Consider the following 10,697-nt stretch of genomic DNA (forward strand, 5'->3'; position numbering starts at 1 on the left):
ACATATATTACTCATTTCAAATATCCAATTCAATAATTTTAAAAATAAATCTTCTTTTTCTTAAATTGAAAACAATATATTGACTCCCCTGTTCATTTTGACTCAAACTTTGAAAATCACTGGCATTTGACTATAATAATAATTTAAAATTTAACAAGCTGATTCCTGCCCAGAAAATGCTTGTTCTAATGCAAAATACTTGTCTCCTTTAGGTACACCTTGGATGATCTGGACTCTGAAAATCCAAGTTACACCCAAGATTCCATTCCCCTGTGGTTACTCACCTGGACCACAGACATGTAGGACCTGTCTGAAAAAGACATAGGGATCAAGTGGAACTCAACTGGTGAATCATCCCTTTAATGCAGTGAAACCTTAGGGGGAAGAGCAGGGAGGATGTATTGGCTGTTAGGGAAATGTAGGCTACTGGTAGAAAATGACAGCTCTATTAGTAAGGTCTAAGGTGCGACTCCCATAATTGTCCTAATTTTTAAGATTGATGGGGCACATGAAACATTTCTTTAAGTTGGTGACAGGTCCCAATAAATGCCTAAAGTGTATAGGACTGCATATGGTTTGAGAATATGGTTTTTATAAAGAAGGTGGAGATCCCAACTCCCTCTATCATGTCTATATATATATGTGTCTGAGTGTGTGCTTTAGTGCTTTCTGGGAATTGTCTTGCCAGAGAACCTGAGCTGGACAAAGCAGCCTTGATCTGAGTGAACTAACTGGCACCATGAAACTCTCAGGTGTCTTTCTGCTCCTCTCTCTGGCTCTTTTCTGCTTTTTCTCAGGTGAGTTTTTTCTTAAAATTAAGATCCCACATATATATACTGAACTGGAGATGACAAGAGCAGTTGTCCATCATATTTCAAAGTTCTACCAATTTTGATATAAAAGGCCAATCCTAGGAGATCATCATAATGATGATAATGATTGTGGCGATGAAAATGATGTTGGTAATAATGATAAAAATAACTGTTATTTGTTGAGCATATACTATATTCTAGGCATGTACTAAGACGGGCTTTTATGCATTATCTTCAATACTTATAGTAAAGTATTTGTATTCCTATTCTACATCTAAGAAACTGTGGCACAGAGAAGTTAAGAAAATTGCCAAAGAACTTGCAACTAGTAAGTATAATAGAATTTGGAATTTGAATCCAGATTTTCTAGACATCACGGTTGATGTTTGTTCTGTGGAACTAGTCTGGAGGATGGATAAATGGCATTAAATATTGGTTTACACACGTAAAAACACATTTTCAATGGGATTTAGCTGATGAAGAAGCCATTATTCACTGCAGCTAGTCATATTTACAAAAATAAATACACTTAGAAATATGAAAAAAATGGATAAAAGATTCCTATGATATTCTGGAGTAAACTTGACTACTAAAGCCAAATAACCTTCATGGCTATTTCAATTACTAGCTAAGATGGAAGAAAAAGATAGATCTACGTTAAAATTTAGTTGCAAAGATAGTCTCAGAAATCAGTTGCTATCCTCTGTCACTTCTCTTGACAAAGGTGAACTGATCTTTCACAGGAGCTGGTTGACTAGTACATTTAACATACCAAAGCACGGGTGCCTCACAGACACACCGGACAGTATTTGGGGGGACATCTGATGTTAAGGGTCTTCATGTTGAAACAGACAAAAGTGAATGTCAGTCCTAACATTTTCATTTTATAGCTATGTGACCTTTCTGAACCTTATTTTTCTCAGATTAGCATAGGGATATAGAAGGACTATCTCTCTATGAGAAATTAAATGAGAAAAATGCATGTAAAAGGCTTAACAAAATAGATGAGGCATAGCAAGTGTTTAACAAACATCTGTTAATATTATTATAGCCATTATTAAAATTTAATAAAAAGAGTACTAGATTGAACTCAGGGTGTTAATCCTGTTTCTGCCTTGCCAGCTCCTACATACACAACGTTGTGCAAATCCTTCTTCTGATCATGGTGAAGAACTGACTGAAAACTGTAATAGTTAATTTTCCCTCACCATAAAAAATCTCTGAGAATATTTATAAAAATACAAACTCCCCAGACCTTATCTGGTCTTACCTAATGGAATTTTTAAGTGGTTGCTAGTTATGAATCAATGAGGTTGGTAATCACTGCTGAAAATGATCGGTAATGTACTTTCAAATTTACAAAAGACTTGTTCTCTCCTTCCCCCTATTGAAAGAGCTTCCACTCTGAGGATTTTGCAGTGGTCCTCCCATAAGTGCTGGCCAGTGTTGGAGATGGATTGCACCAATCCACACTCTCTCTCGCTGAGGTGGCCTTGGGCTTCCACCTGAAGGGTGTTGTGAAAGGAGTCGCACAGAAATGGCCACCGATCAAAACTGAGCAGCCCCTACCAGGACAGGACCTAGGATTTTTATTATTTCAGTATTTTAAACCACTGAGCTACTTAGTCACAATCTAAAATCACACATACAAATACTAAGAGGGAGGAAGAAGGAGAGAAACAAAACTGTATATATGGGCTCTTTTTCAGGAATTTAGAGATATGTAGAAGGAGAAAGGAGTTGCAGAAAAGAGAATGAGTTGGTCCTTACCAGTGTATATCTGGGCCAAGTCTTAAAAGTTGAGCAGTTTCCAATGCAAAGAACAAATGACAAACTTAATCCCTCTCCCAGTTGCCTGCAACAAAGGCTTTTGGGAGGAACTGCATGGAATGAACCTTGGAGTGGCAGCGTCAGAGAAGCCTTTCCAGTCCTACTTCTCCAAGGTGAAACCAGAGATGATAAAGTTGTTCCCACAGTAAATTAGTGACGCGGCCAGGACTGTAACATAAATCTCCAGATCCTTCTACCATTTTCTGCCACCCCACCTGAACCTCCAACAAATGTTACCCTGTCATGGTCCATGTACTTAAATCACCTAAGAAGTGAGGAGGTGTAAAATGTAAGAAATGCAACGACATACTGTGGCTTCTTGAGGTGGCTAAGAACCAGGAACTGGGATTAGGGATTTCCTAATTTTGTAAATACCACTGTTTGCACATTCATAAATTACAGTGTTTGGATTTTGTGCTTTTTTTTTTCCAGGTGTCTTCAGTCAAGGAGGACAGGTAAGTGTCTATTTTATGTATTCTTTCAACCTGGGGGGTGCTTGGCCAGGTCTTCACTGGCCAAAATGAGGTTTGTCTATGGGTAATAGAGCAAAAGCAATGAACAGGTAGACCAAACGCAGAAATCAGCAGAAACTGCTATTTTTTAACTATAATCTTTCTGTGAGTATGCCATCTTCAGTTTAAAAGAGCCTACACATACATTCTCACATTTTTTCAAAGTAAATATAAATAAAAATAGGATGGATCTGAGATAAAATTCATAATCCATCACTGATTTCATTGTATGATCTTAGGCAAGTTAGCTTTTCTAAGCTGCAATTTCCACAACTATGGAGAAGGGATAATATTACTTCATAGAATTGCAATTATATTTAAGTTGCATGAAACATGTGAAAGCATTTGGCAAACTATAAAAGGTTATATATGAATTAATTATTGATTGGTAATTAATAGTTTCTGAAGGAGTTAGGGCAGAGGTTATTATTTCTTTTTCATAAATAACTGAAAGTGTATAGGAAACTAGCTTAATGTTCTATATTGAGAATACACAGACTGGTTCACTCAAACTTAAATACCATTTGGGGTTAAAAATTGGAATGGGCACAAATTATCTTCATTCTTGGGCTTTTAGCCCCAAATTAATTCACCAATTTCTATTTTTCTTGTTTTAACTATCAAATGACAATACGAGTGCTATTTGTTCTGCCAATCCTGCTCCTGTGTCCATATTAGTCGTTTCTATGTAGTGTTGGCACTAGTTCTTGTTTAGCCTTGGTGTGTTTTGGTATACCCTTGACATCAAAACTGCCAGACACCACTGCCAACTGATTGACAAAGGAGTTGAAAAGTATTTTTCAACCCTGATATATCCATTGTATTATATAAGACCTTTGGTTCCCAGCTTCCGCATCTCAGAAATGAGGATGCATCTTACAATTGGTGATGCCTTAAAATTAACTGCCTGTATGTGTGTGTGTACTTGTGTGTTGTGTATATCTAACATATCCACACATATATGTTGATATTGTCTTATAAAATTATATTTCTTAAAATTGACTAATGTTTAAATAAGTATGATAGCACAGTGTATACCTGCGGTCCCCAACTTCCGGGCTGTGGCCCGGCACGAGTCTGTGGCCTGTTGAGAACCAGGCTGCACATCACTGCCTGAGCCCCACCTACCCCTTCGCCTCCATGTATCCCCCCACCCCACCCACCCTCATCTGTGGAAAATCTGTCTTGCATGAAACCGGTCCCTGGTGCCAGAAAGGTTGGGGACTGCTGGTCTATACCAAACATGAAAACAAACACATAAGGAAAGGACATAAGATGCAGCCATATTTCATATCCCATTAGCTAGTAAAAAATGGTGATAAGACCATTACATATAGATTTAAGAGATAAAGACTTTAATATCAGTTTTCTCATTAACACACAAGTCACTTCTCCTCTTTGGGCCTTGATTTCTTCAGTGTTTTCTAAAGTTCATTTAAAATCTACTATTTACTGATTCTATTCCTTCAGATAGGCCAAAGTCTTACAGTCTGCTTACTTCAGGATCACTTGCGAAGCTTAGTAGATATACAGATTCCCAGGCACCACGCAAGACATGGAATAATAATCACTGGATAGGGGATTTTGAATCTGCATTCTAAATAATTATCCTGGTGACACTTATACACAATAACATCTGAACAGGTTTTTCTAGGTAAGAGGAAGCAAGTTGTACCAGGAAGCAGTGGCTTTGGAGACAGATAATATAGATGAGTCCTAATTCAAATGCTCATTTGCTGTGTGATTTCGGGAATGTCTCTTCCCTTCTCATTGCCTGTGTTTCCATACCTCTAAGATGAAGGTTTGGATCCAGTGATCTCTAAAACCCCTTCCTGCCCTAAATGTCTGAATCATTGTGACCAAAGTCTGCCCTGCCAAAGCTGCTGTCTCTTCTCCACTCAAATATAAAGGACAAGGAGGGCACCACCCTTTCAGATGGCACGAGGGCTTCCATTTATTTCTCTTCTGCATGGCTGGAGGAAGGGCGGAAGTTTCAATGCCAGGCAGAAGATGTTAAAGCTAACATTAGGAGCATGCCTGCTCAAGTCTGATCCAGCCAAGACAAAAGGAAGTAAGATTTCCCTAGCACTCAAGTCATTCTCCTCATGCCAAGAATTCTCTCCATGATAAACATCTGATGGAAGATTACAGGTAGCATTCTAAATTATAGACTTTTAAAAATATCACCTTCTTTTGAAAAGATTATTCAAGCCAAACCAAAAGCATGTTCCCAGAGTTTTGGAATTCATGGACCAGTAAAATTTTCCTTATAAATGTAAATGACTAATAGCCTGCTGGCTCCTTAATTTACCAAGGAAGTACATTAATTAACATTATATTATAATAACAATAATTCTAAAATAAAACTACTATTTACCATCACTAGTGTTTCATTAAATAAATTGTGGTATAACACCAGAATGTTTAAAAGACATATTCTCAGAATAAGAATAGTCCTTGGAACTGAATCAGTTTTGCTTTTTGAATCACTTACTACATAGCCTTTGATGTTTTTTATTTTCCTACCAGGCTCTGTATTTGGGAACCATATCCTCAAATTGCTGTTTAGATGAATAGTTCGAATTGGAATTAACAGAACAAGCCTCTCAAAAACAATGACTGGCAATCATTTTCTGTACATTACTTTTTGGGACAGCTAAGTTTATTTTTGTTTGTATTTTAAGATAAAGATTGGTGAATTTTAATACGGTTAGTAAAACAATTCTCTATGACCAGAATGAGTTTGGAATTCTTCATTTTTCCTAATTAGTTTGATTTTACTTAAAATTAATATGCTGACAGAATATCTAAATACAGTTTAGCGATGTTACCCAGCATCTACAACTTAACTAAAAATCAGAAAACTGAAGTCTCAGAAAGAGGACCTGGCTGGCTTAAGTCTACCAACAGCCACAAAGCTGTGGGGTCAACATCTCAGGACTCCTGACTCTATGTTGAATGAGCTTTCCATGGCTCCACACTACCTTTAATCAGCAACAGAAAGCCATTGTGCAGTGCATGTGAAAGAGCTTTGAGGAATATAATTTTCCAAACAAATATAAGGTAATGATTACTATCCTCACTTCTTAAGCAAAGAATATGATTAAAACAGTAGTTTCAAATAAGATGACTTGTCTCTCCGTGCAGGAAAAATATTGAAACTAGGAGAGAAGGGAGGCAGAGAGAGCAGAACTTACTGTCCTGGTTCAGACAGGAAATGTGGAGGGCTGATGTAGGTAGTAAATTTAGAATTGGCAAAAAAGACACAAAAGGTAACACAAGGAGAAAGAAATGGTAATGTTTCCATTTGAGGGCATATTGGGGAATCTGAAGAACGGTTCTATCATGAAAAATGAAAAAGTTAAAATGCAAAAGCAGTTTGGAAGGAAAGGAAGAGTTATATTTTGAACATAAATGAGTCAAGCATGAATCAGAGTATTGATCAAAGGTGTCTTGTACACTTCTGACAACTGAGAATTAGAGTTTGAGATATTGAGGAAAACTCAAGAAAAAAAGTCTAGGATTTATCAGTACCAACTGGGAAAATATATGTTCTTAGAGAGAGAAAATCAAGTATATAAAACTCTCCTGAAAATGAACATAATAGTCAGGAGGAAATAAGAAAAGACAGCAAAAGAAGAACTGACATATTACAAAAGTTTGGACAGAAGTTTCAAAAGGCTGGAGTGATCCACAGTAGCACATATCATAAGGAAATCGTAAAAGTTTTATAAATAGCCAATGGGCGTATCCTGAAAGGCATCATGTCTCAGAGTAGTTTCAGTGGAGTAGAAAGGGCAAGAAAGCTGGGGGAGGAGGAGCCAAGGGGAGAAAGGGTTAAGAAACTGGTATGGTAAAGAATGGAGGCGATTTAACCACATAGGTAAGTAATGTCTTTCAGTAAAGGGAAGAAAGGATGTCCTCCTACACCCCAAGTCTGTGTGTGTGTGTGTGTGTGTGTGTGTGTGTGGTGTGTGTGTGTGTGTGTGTGTGTGTGTGTGTGTGTGTGTGTGAGAGAGAGAGAGAGAGAGAGAGAGAGAGAGAGAGAGAGAGAGAGAGAGAGACCTTGTGAAATTGTCACTGGCTTTAATTGTAAACCTAAAATATTAACAATCTTGAGTGTTTAGTTGAGTTAATAACAATATAAGCTCAATTTTCCAAGCAAGTTACATGATTTTGTTGTCACTATTAGCAAACATGACTAATGTGGGTACTAAAAATGTCGCTCCCTTCCAAAATATTCTAGGAGGTGCTGTTCTTCTAAGAACCACAAGGGGTCAGGCTGATACTGAATATTGGCACCCATGCGCCTGGAAGGAGTCTCTGGAAACTGGAATATCTAGGGAGATAAATGGAGTTTCTTGTGAAATCCAACACCCAACACCAATCTAGACAACATAAAAAAAGAAAAAAATAAATAAATCTCGCCAAAATAGAGTAAGAAATAATGAGATTCAAAAATTCTAGAATGTTATATAATTTACATTGCTAGGGTTTATAATAGCAATATTCCACATGATTCTTGATTTACAAAGTGTTTTCATGGGATTGATCCTTACAACGGCCCTAGAAGATAGGTATTATCACCTCCCTGTTAAATATGAAGAAAATTAAACTTAGAGCAATGAAGTGTTTGCATAATGTAATGCAGCTGATCAGTGAGAGAAGCAAATTTCAAACCCAGGTCGGTCTAATTCTATCTATAGGATAACCCTCCAACATTAGAGCAGCATTGGGGCATTTCAATCGGATCCAGAGGGATTACAGTTCTCCTGGGTTAGCTAAATGCCTCCTGGAGAAACTTCAAAGGAGAAAAGTTAATCCTCCCTCCACTCCCAGTCTAGACTTGCTTTGACATCTACTGAGAAGCCAATTGTTTGGATTCTAGTTAAAGGAGTGGAAAACAAAAATATAAAAGATAAGGGAATCTGGAGATGAGGTGTGGCATGTAGTTTTTGTTTCTCTGGTTCTTGGTTAAGAAGTTTGAAGCGTAGGTGTTGAATGCTTTGTCTAAGATAACACAACTAGTCAACAGTGGAATGATTTCTGTAACGTGATTCTCAGCTTAATTCAGAGATCACTGAAGGCCACTACAATTTAGAAGTGTGAAATGTATCTGTTCTAAGGAAGTTTGCTCAGATACCAGTGATCGATTTGGTTTTATATATTGAAATCTTTTGCTCTTCCTAGTCTCTGTCCAGGGGACAGGGAAAGGGGGTAAGTGAATTTGGGGAGGGGGGTGAGATCTAGAATTCTCAAAGTAAGTGCCTTCCCCAAGTGCCATTTCCTTATCTGCTTTCTAAGGACAAAAGAGGCTGCATCACAAGATCAGAGGGCCGATTGCCAGGGAAACAATTGATATTATTTTAATGGAACTAGGATAGAGATATAGCAAATTTTCTTTACCCATGTGTAAATGTTTCCGCATTCCACATGGCTGATATTTGGAGTAGTTCAGTTTAACCTATTACATATTTCCAGTACCCTGGAAATAATGGCTTAAATGTCATTTGTACACAAAATGTTGACTCAATTGATATTGCATTGAAAAGAATCTTAAAACCGCAGACTACTTCTGAAATATCAGTATAACTGAAAGACTTTATTAGTGGCATAGATGAGTAGTACCATTCCTTCTACAGCACCCATGGTAATAATTATTAATCAATCATAAAATATGTTCTCAATGAGACCAAATGCAACCTCAGAATCCTTCTAAACACAGTGGCTTAAGCAGCCATTACCAAATCAGTGTAGAAGGTATAAACTTGAAATTCTATAAACAGACTCTGAGACAGAGTAAGTTCATATAAAGACATTCGAATTTTGTTTTCAAGAGACAATAAATGAAAGTTGCATCCACAGGGAAAACTAACAAGCCATCGGGTAATGTCTGGGGGCCCCTTGCAAAGATCATTCATGTTTTTATAGTAATGCAGAAGGAATGCTATTAGAGTACATTAACACAGTTAATAAATCTCATTTAATGACCAAAATTATTCTCAACTGGAGCAATTTAATGTTGGAATAAGTCTTACCTATATCATTGACAACATCTTTAATTTACTTCTAAATATAATATTATAATGTATTTCTTATAATGAGATTCCTGTGTCTCAAAGAAAAAGCCTCAATTATTTTTAATGTATTTTGTTTAAGCAGATATGGAGAACTATTTCTATTTCAGGATGCTTTATGTCATGACTGCATATACACAGCATTTAAAGTTTGCTGTCCAAAGCTTATGTTCTGAGGGACAGTCTCTTAGATAAAATGCGCTGATGTCAACGTCACTGTGCTTACTTTGGTAGATTGACTGTGGTGAGTTCCGTGACCCCAAAGTTTACTGCACTCGGGAATCTAACCCCCACTGTGGCTCTGATGGGCAGACATATGGCAATAAATGTGCCTTCTGTAAGGCAGCAGTGTAAGTATCATACTCACCAAACCTGTCCCTTGCAAACACAAGCTTCCCAAGTAAGACTAATACACTTTCCTTGAGGTATTCTAGAAATCCCTACCTATACTGCCTCATAGAGGCTGAAGAAATAAGCTTCAGGCTAATAGACTGAAAACAAATGGGTGAAAGCAACAACAAAAAATTATATAATAAATTATTTGAAAACATAATAGCCTTATTTTGTTATTATTAATTTTGATGCATCTTAGCATATCAAAAATGTATACATCTTATACATAATAAAACTTTGTTATCTTTAATAATTTCAATAAATTCTCTTTTTTATTTCTAATTAAAAATTTCAATTTCAATAGCAATATATAATGGACATGTTTACATTTATATAAAACATATCTAACTAATTAATACCAAACTTTTCTCAGGAGAAGGTCAGTGGGATAAGATAAGATGTGAATTAATGGATACACATTACTGACAGGGCCTGAATGTGTGGCCTGCTACAAAATGCCAAATGCCTGAATATTTTGTTTAAGTTTTTACATCTTCTGTCAGGATAGAACTACAACACTATAGTCTCAGCCATTATTTCTCCTGTCACTTTTACCTTTTCCAACTGCATATATATTTACTCTGGGAGAATGAGCTATTGATACCAAACGGGATAAGGCTTATCAAAACTCTGAGATTTATTTAAGATTCATGCTGTGTCCACAGTTAGGCCAGATGTCACCTCTGAGTGCATTTAATTAACCTCTGCTAGATTATAGGGATGGATATCTATAGAATCAAATGATTCGATAGACCATGACATAGATAGATCTGTGTCCAACCACTGTTGGACTTATGATACTGCCCTGAGCATATATTTGTCTTTCTTTTTTATAGGAAAAGTGGTGGAAAGATTAACCTAAAGCATCCTGGAAAATGCTGAACGAGAGCCAGTGTTTTGTGCTGGCTCGCCAGCTCTCTCATCCTTCCTTTGTTGTTTCTACTTATACTTTTCTCTAGCAGATCCCTTGAGTGCATAACGACACACCTTCTACTCTGCCTGGGTCTTGAGGAGTTTAATGTATATCTATTTCCCTTGATTTGCTTGTTAATAAAGTAACTTCTGCAGAACAG

General features: G+C 36.9%; 1 protein-coding gene across 1 annotated transcript; it reads left to right on the forward strand.

Annotated features, from left to right (window-relative positions):
• The first annotated feature begins 348 nt into the window (after window positions 1-348).
• SPINK6 (serine peptidase inhibitor Kazal type 6) lies at window positions 349-10,694 on the forward strand. The gene is made up of 5 exons (XM_045552674.1): window positions 349-463; window positions 664-797; window positions 3,075-3,097; window positions 9,466-9,581; window positions 10,461-10,694. Exons 2-5 carry the CDS (start codon window positions 740-742, stop codon window positions 10,504-10,506), a joined length of 243 nt encoding a protein of 80 aa, XP_045408630.1. The 5' UTR covers window positions 349-463; window positions 664-739; the 3' UTR covers window positions 10,507-10,694.
• The last annotated feature ends 3 nt before the right edge of the window (window positions 10,695-10,697 follow it).

The sequence above is a fragment of the Lemur catta genome, chromosome 5 (genome assembly GCF_020740605.2).
Source record: "Lemur catta isolate mLemCat1 chromosome 5, mLemCat1.pri, whole genome shotgun sequence".
Taxonomy (NCBI): Eukaryota; Metazoa; Chordata; class Mammalia; order Primates; family Lemuridae; genus Lemur; species Lemur catta.

Coding starts and splice junctions, on each gene's coding strand:
- SPINK6 (XM_045552674.1), top strand. CDS start 740: ATGAAACTCTCAGGTGTCTTTCTGCTCCTCTCTCTGGCTCTTTTCTGC. Junction 3,098..9,465: donor TCTTCAGTCAAGGAGGACAG/GTAAGTGTCTAT, acceptor TTACTTTGGTAG/ATTGACTGTGGTGAGTTCCG. Junction 9,582..10,460: donor GCCTTCTGTAAGGCAGCAGT/GTAAGTATCATA, acceptor TCTTTTTTATAG/GAAAAGTGGTGGAAAGATTA.